General features: G+C 39.1%; 1 protein-coding gene and 1 long non-coding RNA gene across 2 annotated transcripts in view; one reads left to right on the top strand and one right to left on the bottom strand.

Annotated features, from left to right (window-relative positions):
* Positions 1 to 12,105, top strand: part of LOC119496858 (inactive phospholipase C-like protein 2) — a 46,934-nt gene extending 34,829 nt beyond the window's left edge. Inside the window, exons 5-6 of the mRNA XM_037784491.1 lie at positions 6,940 to 7,049; positions 11,007 to 12,105. Of these exons, the coding sequence (XP_037640419.1) occupies positions 6,940 to 7,049; positions 11,007 to 11,210 (314 nt within the window). The 3' untranslated portion in view covers positions 11,211 to 12,105. The remainder of the gene's footprint in view (positions 1 to 6,939; positions 7,050 to 11,006) is intronic.
* The window catches only part of LOC119496859, a 58,184-nt gene continuing 55,106 nt past the window's right edge, over positions 10,023 to 13,100 (bottom strand). Inside the window, exon 3 of the long non-coding RNA XR_005208831.1 lies at positions 10,023 to 10,351. This is a non-coding gene — a long non-coding RNA (uncharacterized LOC119496859). The remainder of the gene's footprint in view (positions 10,352 to 13,100) is intronic.

The raw sequence follows: 13,100 nt of genomic DNA on the forward strand, positions 1-13,100 counted from the left end.
GAACTGCAGTATGGAATTATTTTCAATATGTACTATGTGCAAATGTGTTGCACATTAATATGTTTGATTCATGGAGCACATGCGCAAGTGTGCATTGTTAACTGTTGTGCTGCCCGAGTCTCCCATGGGACTTATATAAGTCATTCTTTTGAAATATATCAAAGTATTTAAAGATATAATGAGTAAGAATTAATTAAAAAACGATCTGTAGACTGATACAAAAAGGTAATCCCTTTCAATCATCACTTATGCCCCGTTAGAAATGTGTGGCGGTGTCTGTTTTTGCAGAGAGAACCTGCCCTCTGCCTGTATTTTCTCGTTTCTCCCTACGTTGCTTTACTTGGGATGCTTCTGGGCATTTGTAAACAGCCTTTATGCCCCACGTGATGGTGTAATCCCCAGCCAACAACAGTGAGCGGGGTGTGCAGCCCGTTCAGGTGGTCAAATGCCAGCGCTTCGCCACGCCCCTCAGCTTCTGATACCGACTCACAAGTACAAGGTGGCCATATTTCACGGATGAGAACGGGTTGTGTTATGTGCATGTGTTCCAGTGATCCCCCTGCTCCTCTCTGTGCTGTGAGTGCAGCTATGATCGGTGTGTGTCTGTAGCTTGACGAGAGCAGTGCTGAGCCACAGCCAGCAGACAGGAAGCCTGTATTTATTCGAAATCCGGCAACTCGGCACCTTCCCGCAGGATTATGCAGAGTTTTGCGGAGTTAGTTGTGTGTTTTAGAACGTAACCGCCGGGATACAATCTGAAAATAAGATTTTATTTCTCAGATTTGCTGCTTTGTTCTCATGAACGCCTCTCTCTCTCTCTCTGTCCAGTCACTCTATACCTTGCTCGACCATCGCTGCTCTCTCTCCCCCTCTTGGCTCGTTGAGCTGTAGAGGAGGGGCCAACTCTGAATGCGTTGTCTTTAAACAGCAACCGACAACTGTTACATATTATACCTTTTAAGCCTGAAGGAGAGGTCTGCCAGACATTATTGGATCTTTTTCTATTTCATTACTTACTCATCTTAAAGGGACAGTGTGTAGGATTTGGTGACATCTTGTGGTGTGGTTGCAGATTGCAACCAACTCAATACCCCTCCACTCACTCCTCCCTTTCCAAGACTGCGGTAACGGGAGCCGCCAAGTGCAAAACCGTGGTAACGCTGTTCGCCTCGCTCAAAGGCCATCCTTACCATAATAACACTACTTTAGGAGCAACGGAAGTCTGATGGCGGCTGGTGGTACCATGGTTTTGCACTCTATGGCTCACGTTACCGCAGTTTCACAAGTGTGTCGGAGAAATACTGTGGCCTTCAGGTAATATAAAAATGCGAAAGGCTCTCTCTAGCCAGTGTTTGGTTTGTCCGTTCTGGGCTACTGTAGAAACATAGCGGAGGAACATGGTGGACTCTGTGAAGAAGAGCAGCTCCCTATGCAGATATGAAGGGCTCATTCTAAGCTAACAAAAACACAATAACTCTTAGTTTCAGGTGATTATATACTAATAAAACATAGTTATGAATATTATATTCCATTACTGCTACATAATACGTGCCCCGAATTGTTACACACTTTTCCTTTAACAGTCCTGTTTGAGGACGGATGAGTTGTGCATTTGGAAACACAACAGGCCTCTGTTGTTACTATCCTTTGTGCTGCACAGTGAGTCCTAACCCTGATTGATAAATGCCTTGTCAGAGTGAATCATTCTTTTTTTATTAAACAACAGTCAAATGACTAACACAGCAGTGACATGCTCAAGCAGGCCAAACCTTTTTTTTCCTTTTTTTCAAAAGCTTCCACAGAAGCTTTGCGGGGCTTTTGGTCTCAAAGCACTATTATATATGATTATCTAAAATCAGCTGCAGAAAAATCAACAGCCAACAATTGCAAAGTAGGACACAACAGATGGCAAACTGATGAACTTGAACATTGATTTATTTTCCATCCTAAACTGACATAATTTTATCCCAGTGGTGTGTGTGTGTGTGTGTGTGTGTGTGCGCGCTCATGTACGTGTTTGTAATTCAATGTGTGCATGTGGTGTGGTTTCGTGTGCGTCTGTTGTGTAGAAACTGGGTCAGTGCAAACCCAATTCCCCCTTTACAGCAAGCGGAACGTTCCAGCAGCAACAGCTATTAAAGTTGTGAATAATCCATCACATCAGCTCAGACAGGGCCCCACTTTCCCCCTCAGAAAAAAAACAAGCCACACAAAGGCAGTGTCAGAGAACACAGTCAGGTGTTTGCAGCTCAAACACGGATGTCACTTCCCTCGTCCGACACTCACTCAGGTTCCAATTAGCATTCAGGGCAGATGGATGGCTGAACCTGCTGCAGACTAACAAGATCAGTACAGAAGATGTTCTTAAATGCCAAGTGCAACATTATGGTGTGGCGCTGCAGTGACATTTTTGCAGAATACAAAGCAAAGTGCCAATGTTTGTGTTGGATATGTTAAAATACCCTTTTAATGTGAATTGAACGTCCTGTTTTGTGAAACAATTGGCGCTACATCTCCACCTGGATGGTGCCACACATTGTAGTTAACATCAGAGCTGAGACCGTTTGGAAAGAAATTCAATAATCAATTATTTTTTCAGTTAGTTTTCAACCGAAGGTGCCAAATATTTGCTGGTTCCAGTTTGTCAAATATGAGGCTTTTTCTGTGCCATATATATATGATAGTAAATGAAGATAAGAGAGGTATGAGAAGTTAGAACTTTATTTATCCTGAGGGAAATGGTTGTTCAGCAGTTGCATTACAAAGTAGGAAAGAGTAAAAATAAAAACAAAATATAAACAATAAAAGATTAGCAAAAAGGTGCACAAATCAAATGTGCACAATTCCAGAAATTTAAACAGGTTCATGTTTAGTGCCATAAATATATACAGGTTAACGGTAAGGTGCAAATTCAAAATATACACACTGCCAAAACGGAAACAGTCAACAGTAAGGCTCATAAACATAAACAGGTTAAAGGTAAGGGGCAAATCCAAAAATATATACAATGTAGAGCTGCAATTGATTAGTTGTCAACTATTACATTTATCTGCAACTATTTTGATAATCAATTAATCAGTTTGAGTATTTTTTAAAGAAAAAAAGTCAAAATTCTCTGATGCCAGCTTCTTAAATGTGAATACCGGTATTCTCTGGTTTCTTTATTCCTCTATGACAGTAAACTGAATATATTGAGTTGTTGACAATGAACCACCATTTTCGGACATTTTATAGACCAAACAATTAATCAATGAAAATTGACAATTGACAATTAAAATAACCCATTAGTTGCATCCCTGATACAATGCCAAACATGTCAACAGGTTAACAGTAGGGATCATACAAATTGTGAATCGGTAAAAGGTAAGGTGCAAATACAAATATACACTACGTCTAAAATATAACGGGTTAAAGTTAGAGTTGTACCGATACCAGTATTGAAAATGCGTCCGATACTGCCCAAAATTCACGATTGCGTATCGGCGAGTACGCCAGTCTATGCACTGATCCGATACCATAATTTAATAACCCAGAAAAAAAATCAACTTGTTCAACCGGAAATCAATTCATCTTCGCCGCTCCAAAACAGTAGCCTTCACTGTGCTGTCGCCCTGGATGCATCATGGTTGCCACTGGTAACAACTGTTTTAGAGCAGCGAAGAAGAACTGATTGCAGGTAGTTTGTCACTTGACGATAGCAAACAACAACAGTGTGGAAAAAATGGTATCGGAACACCTCTAGTTAAAGCTAAGGACCACAGATATGTATGAGAAGTGGCATATAGCTATGTATGTACTATATTTAATCTTTGTACTCATAAGTGTATATGGTTGATTCAAAATGTTCAGTGATTATGTCCCATTATTCCCAAGGCCTATTGAAAGAGGATGGGTCACGCTTCATTAACACGTCATATCTTTGGGGTACAACACATGCGCAGTAAAATCTGGTCTGCACTTGACGAAATTGAGCCAATCGCAACGCACGACCGCAGCTCCAGTTACACTGCGCATGTGTTATACACCAAGACCTGTGTCCAGCCTATCCTTCAATAGGCCTTGATTATTCCCTGTAATGATTTGATCTGAAGACATCATTATGAACACTGTGATGAGTTTTTTTTTCTCTTTTTTTATTTTTCATTTTTTTCATTTTATAGACTAAATAATTAATTAATCGAGAAAACAACCAGCAGATTAATTGGTCATGAAAATAATTAAGATGCGTTTGTCATTTGTATTAATCAATCATGGTTTACAGCTCTTCTGCAGTATTCTCCGTCTGATAAAGTGGCATTCTATGATATTATATGATTTAGATACAAGCATCTCTTATTGAACGAATTTATCAATTGGCAGTCAAATTAATAATTCAGGTCACTCTCCTCTGAGCTGCCACTCCATACTGTAGTTTAATGCTGTGAGACGCGTGAGCATCAGCCCTTTTTTGTACAGTTGTCGCTTTGCAGCATTACCTCACAGAGATCAGAGTCTGAAATGCCTTGCTGAGAAGAGCTTCCCCCTTTCTTGCCTGCTGCCAGACTCCGTGAAATGTTGCTAGGCAACCTCCAGTGTGAGTTTACTGTGTGTGTACCGTGCGTGCGTGCATGTGTGCGTGCTTGTGCAAGAGATGGAGCAAGCTGTGCACCTTCTTCAGCACGGTTCACGTGCACAGCAGCAGCAGTTCACTAGTTACAGAACAGCGATCTGAAATTGAAGAGAGAAATAATTGTACAATGTTGGTTAGAACACAGGAAATGGGGGAAAAAAAGTGCATGTGTGATTTAGGAGCAGTGGGGAGATGTCAGGTTCAAAGACGAGAGGTAAATCCTGTCAGTTGTTGGAGGTTATATTCACGCCTGAGCTCTGGTGACAGACTTGTCTCCTCAGCTGAGAGGCTCTAGAACAGCCCAACCCCACATATCTTATGGCGATTTCACACGAAGGGGGTCTCTCTCTCGTGTGCACGCCACGTTTCCATGGCAACAGCACCAACAGGGGCCAGGGCCAACTCTAGCTGATATCAGCGCTTCAAGCGGAAATGTGTGCATTCTCAACAAGGAATTTCCAGTGCAGGAGTGTATTACGCATTTGATGGGCTGTTGTGCGTAGTGGGAACTCTGCTCCATCTCCCTTTTGGTTTATTTACCTCACAGACTGCGGTTGCCTGTTGCTGCGGTGTCAGGGCTGCACTGTAAAGCCAACTCGACATTAAACATGTCCTTACTCAGACTCAGTCATGCAAAGGGGGAGAGGAAGAGAGGAGGTGGGAAAGCTCCTCAGGAGACAAATCCCTCCTCTGTTCGGTGCCTTGATGCTAATCCACAGTGAGAGAACGTCATGTCTGTCTGCCTACGCTGCATCTCTCCTCTGGCTTTCTCTCTGTTTCCGGGGCTCTTTATTTTCCTTCTCATCCTGCCTCACTGCTTCCTTCAACTCTGCTTTTTGTTTTTTTCTCTGCCTTTGAGTTATATTGCCTTTTTGCTTTCTCTCTTTTTTTTCTTTTTTCTTTTTACCAATTCACAAGTTTCTGCCTACTCCTGTACCTTGACATCCCATCAACACCTCGCTGGGATGTGCTTCCGTGCTTTACCTCTCCACTTACCAACATTTCACTCTAGGAAATAGATTTCAGATTGTGAAGCAAGGTGTTGCTCAGCAAACTGTTCCTGGCTGACAGGGACAACACAGTGAGAATGAATGGCAGCACTGTGTGGATTGTTAAAACAAATAGGAGACCCGAGAGAAGCAGGATGCATCTTCCTTTTGTTAGCTATCAAATAACTTTCACTTGCTGAATTGAAATCAATGTGGCCACACTTCCTCCACCTTTTTTTTTCAAATCACTCTGCTTTCCACAGAATGGTGAGAGATATTAACAAGGGCTGTCAATGGATTAAAATACTTAATCGGGATTAATTGCATAATTGTTCATAGTTAATTGTGAGTAATCGCAAATTAATCACACATTTTTATCTGTTCAAAATGTACCTTAAAGGGAGATTTATCTTATTAGTGTATATATATATACAGTATATTATATTATTGGAAATCAATTAACAACACAAAACAATGACAAATATTTTCCAGAAACCCTCACAGGTACTGCATTTAGCATTAAAAAATGCTGAAATCACAACATGGCAAACTCAAACCTAACAGGCAACAACAGCTGTCAGTGTGTCAGTGTGCTGACTTGACTATGACTTGCCCCAAACTGCATGCGATCATCATAAAGTGGGCATGTCTGTAAAGAGGAGACTCGTGGGTACCCACACCCATAACATTTTCATTCAGATATCTTGAGTTTGGAGCATTATTTACCCTCCTTCTCGTCGAGATACTCTGACATGGTTTCATATGATACCAGTATCTTCCCTCTAGCTTTAAAACTGAGCGTGGTACCACCTGCGAAAGACTGATTGCATTAAAGAAATTAGTGGCGTTAAAACAAATTTGCGTTATCGCGTTAACTTCGACAGCCCTTATATTAACATATTGATGGCAGGTGCTTGTACCGTTTCACTTCTTCACGTCTTACATCCAATCCTCAGGTTCTCTCTTTAATATGTTCAGAAATTCGCACCTACTCTTTTTCAAACCAGACATGCAGTACAACCGCAACAGCAGCTACTGCGATCCATTATCACACTGCAGACGTACAGTAATGAGAGAGGAATCCTCCTCCACAGCCAGAGAATCTCTGCACTTTCACACACTCAACCCTTCTGCTGCAGGAGGAGACTGTGAAATGTTGACAGTACATGCCAGTGCCTTTTGCTCTAATGTGTTTCCTCGCTGTGACAACAGGCCTAGCACCCAGTCATATCTCCTAGACTTCAGTCACCTCACAGCTGCTCTTCTGTTTCACAAAACCACCATGTATTCCAACCATAAAGACTGACTCGACACTCCTTCTCATCTGCCTTCCTCTTGCAGCGATGGAATTTCACGAGAACCTCCATGACTTTGCAGTGAAGGAGGGGTTGAAGGGCCGGAAGCTGAACAAGGCGGTGGAGAGCTTTACGTGGAACATCACCATACTAAAGGTGAGATATTCATTCACAGCAGGCAGAACACTAGTATCTACCAGTGGTGGAATTAACCTAAGTAGATGTACTCACATACTTAAGCACAAGTTTGAGGTACTTCACATAGTCTTTTCTTTTCAAGCCTCTTTCTACTTCTACTCCAGTACATTTCAGAAGGGATAAATTGTACTTCATTACAATTATCTGACAGCTTTAGTTAATTTCACAAATGAAGATGTTATAAATTACTAACCATCAGTATCCAGCTGACATGATTAATCAATTAATAAATTAGTCGGTTGACAGAAAATTAATTGGCAGCTATTTTGATAATTGTCATTTTTCATGCAAAAACATGTCATGGTTCCAGCTTCACACATGTGAGAATTTGCTGCTTTTCCTTTTTAAGTATTTTAATCATTTTATTGATTTTTAATCATTTTAAGATTTGTACTGTTGGTTTGACAAAACAAACATTGTAAACAAATTAATCAACAAAACAATTAATCGATTTTTTGGAGAAAGTAATCAGAAGAGGAATCTATAAAGAAAATAATCATTAGATGCAATCCAATACGAAAATGTTCAAAATGAGCTCCTCCTCAACCAGCTGCAAGGGTTAAATCCTGCTTTTACATTATGCATGAGTAATAATACTATTATGATATAATAGCAGTCACAAGGGCCGTTTTCTGTATTGAGTACCTTTTACATGTAATACTTTACTTTTACATTTTCCCGTTTATACTTACATACTTCTACTTAACATTTTCAATGCAACACTTTTACTTTACATTGTGGTATGAGTACTATCACTCCTACTCAGTAAAGGATTTGAATACTTCCTCCACCACTGGTGACTACTGTGTTACTCCAACATGTAATAAACTGTTTTCTGTATTTTTATGTTTGAGTAGCATGCAGTTGCCACATTGCACACTGTAATTTTGAAATGTGTTACTTCTCATATGTCCGCAACACACACACACGCGCACTGTGATCAGTCTAGGTCAAAGGTCAGGGTCGGTGGCCTCGGGCAGTTTTTCCTCATGAACATTTCCAGTAGTTGCTGTAGGAATCTTAACAGCGTTATTCCAGTTATATGACGGCTCCTGTTAGAACCGGGCAATAGACTGGTTTCCAAGCGCATGCACACAGGGGCTTGAAAACAAACCAGAATGACTGAGGGTTGTATAAATAGTTTGATTTTGCTTCATTCATTCAGTCTGACATTGTATACATGTTGGCCGATTCCTCGTTGAGAGGAGAAGGTTTTGCCTTAACCAATCAACAGTGAGGGACATATTGGTCCCACCGACATTATTCAGCCAACATGGAAGTGACGGTATTGTTTGCTAGCAGTTAAAAGCTTTCACATTGATTTAAAGAAATGTCAATTTAAGAGTTATTTCTTTAAGTTGTCTAACAACAGCTTGTGCAGCTGTGTCAATCTCACATATGCTTGGTGCCATTTTTCGACGATATTTTTCATAAATGTAGCTGGGAAGTTATGCAGGAAGATGATTCTGACATTCTTAGTCAACTGTTTTCTCCAGTTAGCGGGAACAGCCATCAACGGGCATAGTAGTAGACTTATTTGAATCGCTGAACACATCTGAGATGTGACCCTAGTTAACCACCACCACACCTTTTATTTCAACCTTCACTGCCAACACTAGGGGTATTTATTGATGAACCTGATGACCCTCTGCATATTTATTTGTGGTATTTGCACGTGTTAATTAAGATTACCACGAGTAGCTCAGCTATAATTTATACTTTGTCTCCAGGCGATTGAGTTGAGTCAGGCAAAGTGTGTGTGATTCATTGTTTGTGCTGCATTTTCTGTCCATGTTTAATCTGGGGCTTTGATTATATGGATCTTATTGTTGGCAGGCGTACTACTTAAACGGACTTGAGATTTTTGATGATCATTAAAGTACATCAAGTTATTGACTGAAGGTCTTGAAGCTTAAAAAATGTCTACTATCCAACACATTTTTGAACTCAGTACAACAAGTTTCCAACACAACACTGCTGGCTTCATCTAGCTATCAAAATGACGATTCTTGTCATTCAGACATATGTAGCTGTGACCTACTATGCCTTTTTTATATCGTATTATAACATGACTTTTTTTCCCACATACTATACTATGACTTTTTACATTTTTTGACATATTATACTATGATTTGTTTTCGACAGACTATCCTATGACTTTTTTTTCAGCATACTATGCTATGATTTTTTTTATTTTTTACATGTTATACTATGACTTTTTTTTAATTTTTGGACATACTATACTATGACTTTTTTTTTTCCGACACACTATCCTATGACTTTTTTTCAACATACTATGTTATGATTTTTACAATTTTTCAACACTATAATATGAATATTTTTATTTTTGGCCATACTATACTATGACTTTTTTTTTTTAAATTTCGACATACTACATTATGATTTTTTTCCCAGCATACTATACTATGATTACTATGACATACTATATATTTTTGGCCATACTATACTATGACTTTTAAAAAATGATTCGACATAATATAATTGACTATGACTCTTTTCAACATACTAAACTTACTTTTTCATTTGTTTTTAACATACTATTACTTTTATTTTTCGACATACTATGACCAGATTTTTTGTCTCCGATGTACTGTATGATGACTTTCCAATTTTTTCGAAATACTAAACTATGACTTTTTTTTTCGACATACTGACTTTCTTAGACAAACTATATTATGGCTTTTTTTTTTATTTTTGCGACATACTATGATGACTTTTTTTTTTTCCACATACTATACTATGATTTTATTTTTTAGACGTACTATACTATGACTTTAAAAAAAAAATTCAAAAAAATTCGACATACATTGACTATTTATTTTTTAACATCCTATACCATTACTTTTTTTAAAACATTTTTCGACCTACTATAATGACTTAATTTTTTGAACAAACTTGTGTTTTTTGTAATTTGTTTTTCTAAATACATTTTTTAGATTCATTCAACTTTATTGTCATTGTACAGAGTACAGGTAATAAGACAACAAAATGCAGATTATCCAGCCAGAAGTTCAAAAAGCAGTTAAGTGCAGCGTAATGTACAGAGTACATACAGAATACGATATGGAATAAATAGGACTGGTCCTGGAAACGGAGAGTCCTGTAGCGCCTCCCAGCCTGGATTGCAGGAAGTGTAGAATTGGTGATGCATTGTTCAGTTTTCTCCACCGTCCCTTACGATACTTCAATGAGGTTGTGAGGATGCGCTCAATGCCACAGTGGCAGATGTTCATCAGAATCTGAGGAGACAGATGAACTTTCTTCAGTCTCCGCAAATGAGTCATACAAAAATAGTTTGTACATTGTGTGTGTATGTCTAGTGTTTAGTGTTGGAAAAAAAGGATTCAAAGCATATTTATGTTGAAAGAAAAGTCATAGCATAGTATGTTATTAAAAAATAAATTTAAGTTGTTAAAAATACTAAAAAAAAATCATTGTATAGTATGTCAGAAAAAAAGTCGAATGTGTCGAAAAAATAAAAAAAGGTCAAAGTATAGTATGTCAAATTAAAAAAAAAAGTCCATATAGTATGTCAAAAAAAATCCTAGTATCGTATGTCAAAAAAATTAAGTCATTGTATAATACGTGGAAAAAAATATATAGTATAGTATGTCAAAAAAGTCATCATATAGTACATCGAAAAACTTAAAAGTCATAATAGTGTGTCGAAAAATTAAAAAAAAAAGTCATAGTAAAGTATGTCTTAAAAAAAGTAAAAAGAGAACAAATTTAAAAAAGATCGTAGTATAGCATGTCATAAAGTCCTAATATAAAATATCATTAAAACAATCTTATGTCATTTTATCCTTATGACAGGGGCCACACAAAATGTTTCCGAGGGACGCACCTGGAAAAAGTATGTTTTAACTCTGTGATCTATCATTACCCCTTCAGGGTCAGGCAGACCTACTGAAGCACGCCAGGAGTGAAGTCCAGGAGAACCTCAAGCAGATCCACTATGCTGCGCTCACCTGTAACCTGTCTAAAGGCGGACCAACGGGTGGCTCCTCCGGCTCCGAATCCAGGAGCAGACGCAGCCTCGAGGCCATTCCTGAGAAGGCCACTGCGGAAGACGAGCTCACTGATGAGGACAACTAAAGACCCACAATCCTGCTCTGGTGCCCTCTTGGCACCCACATTCAGACCTCTACTCTGTTCCTGCCTCCTGAGCTCAAAACCCAAAGCTCTTGCTCCCTCTGCTTTACCACTCTCTTGGCATCATCGCTCTGACCACACCAGTGTTTTTCCACATTCCATCGTGTACATTCCTGTATCCCAAACACAGCTGTAACCTCTCAGACTTCTGCCTGTAATCATCAATAAAATGCCACAACTACTCCAGGACAAAAAACCCTTCCCTAAGTTCAGTTCACAGAAAGTTGAGACCGGTTTGGAAAATGACATAATGAAAAAAACAGTCTTAAAATGTGTAGGGAGTTGTACTGAAAGCTGAAAAAGTATATAACATTTGCCACACATTTGATGCTGCCTAGCCATTAAATGCACACTTAATATAAATGCCAAACCTCGACATCCAGCAAAAACATAACATTTGTGGAAAATGTTTAAAGGGATAACGTAGAAATGCCGATGATTATCAAAGTGCCAGATATAAATCCTAACTTTCCACAGTATAAAACTCCTAAACGTCTTCATCTACAGTCCTACTGCATTAGTTTGTAGCCCTCCCTTCATTCCTCTGACCCTGTCTCTCATTTCCTGGGTAAGCTGGGGGAGCCGAGTGAACTACCAGCCACGTGACCATATAAGACATTGACCTACTGTTCAGAGACAGTGCACTACTACTCAGTGGACCGGGGTGTTACCCGAGGAAACAAAAAAAAGAAAAAGAGCCCTTGGATTATTGTAAGAGATTTCTTAAAGCACAATTTTTTTGGAGTTATGAATGTAACAGAACAGAGGGAGCGAAAGAAGTAAAGAAGTGGACACAAAAAGTCATGAATGAGAGTAAAGAGCTGTTTACAATACTGAACTTGTCCATGTTCTTGTCTGCCAAAATAGTATACTGTGTGTATATATGGAGTTTCCTGTTACCTTTTTTTCTGCAGAGTGCATCATTTTATTATTGTATACTTGGAAATATAAGATTTATTTTATAAAAGATATATGAACATGTCTGTGGAAAAACAATTAGTTTTATTTGTCTAGAGTTTTCCCGGTTGGAGAGCTCCTACACGTCGAGAGAGAAGGACTAATAATAGAATGTATTCATGACGAACCGCAAAGTCTCAACAACCACAACCAGCAACTGCATGAGGAGGAACCACGACAACATGCACTCAAAAACAGCTTGGACGTTGACACATTTTCATATTTCAGCATTTCACTCTGGGAATATGTTGGGTCTTTATTTTTGGGGCATGGTTCTCCCATTTCAGAGCGCTACAAAAGAGATTGAGCAAAATAAAAAGTGTTCCACCAATGTAAAAAGTTATTTCACAAAGGGATGTCACAAGAACCGAAACTTCGGTACTAAGTTGATGCCAAAACTCCGAAAATGTGACGGTACTCATTTTTCTACAATACCGCAGGTATCGTCACGTTGTCCCATCGTCCCGGGGACAATAGAGTGCTACAGGAAGGAGTCCTAAAACCCGGCAATAAGTTAGCAGTTTAGCAGTTCCGGTTTCCTCGTCTGGAAGTCAATGGGTATTAGTTAGATGCCTGAAATAAGGTCTGTGGTCTGTAACAAAAGCTGAAAATATTTTTGTTCGTTTTGTTCTACGATATAAAATACATCAATAAATACCCCACTCGTGAGTTTTACGAGCTAAATGAGACCACTAAACGTCACCACGCCGCGTCCTCCTTTACAGGCTCGCTGTGTATACTCGCGTCATGTGACCATTTATAGCATTATACAACATTAGCTTTTTACTTCTGCCGATTGCATTCACACTTCAAAAATCATAAGTGGTGTTCATTTGTGAAGATTATCTTGCTGAAGAAAACTTGTTTTTTTTTCTG

The sequence above is a fragment of the Sebastes umbrosus genome, chromosome 11 (genome assembly GCF_015220745.1).
Source record: "Sebastes umbrosus isolate fSebUmb1 chromosome 11, fSebUmb1.pri, whole genome shotgun sequence".
NCBI lineage: Eukaryota > Metazoa > Chordata > Actinopteri > Perciformes > Sebastidae > Sebastes > Sebastes umbrosus.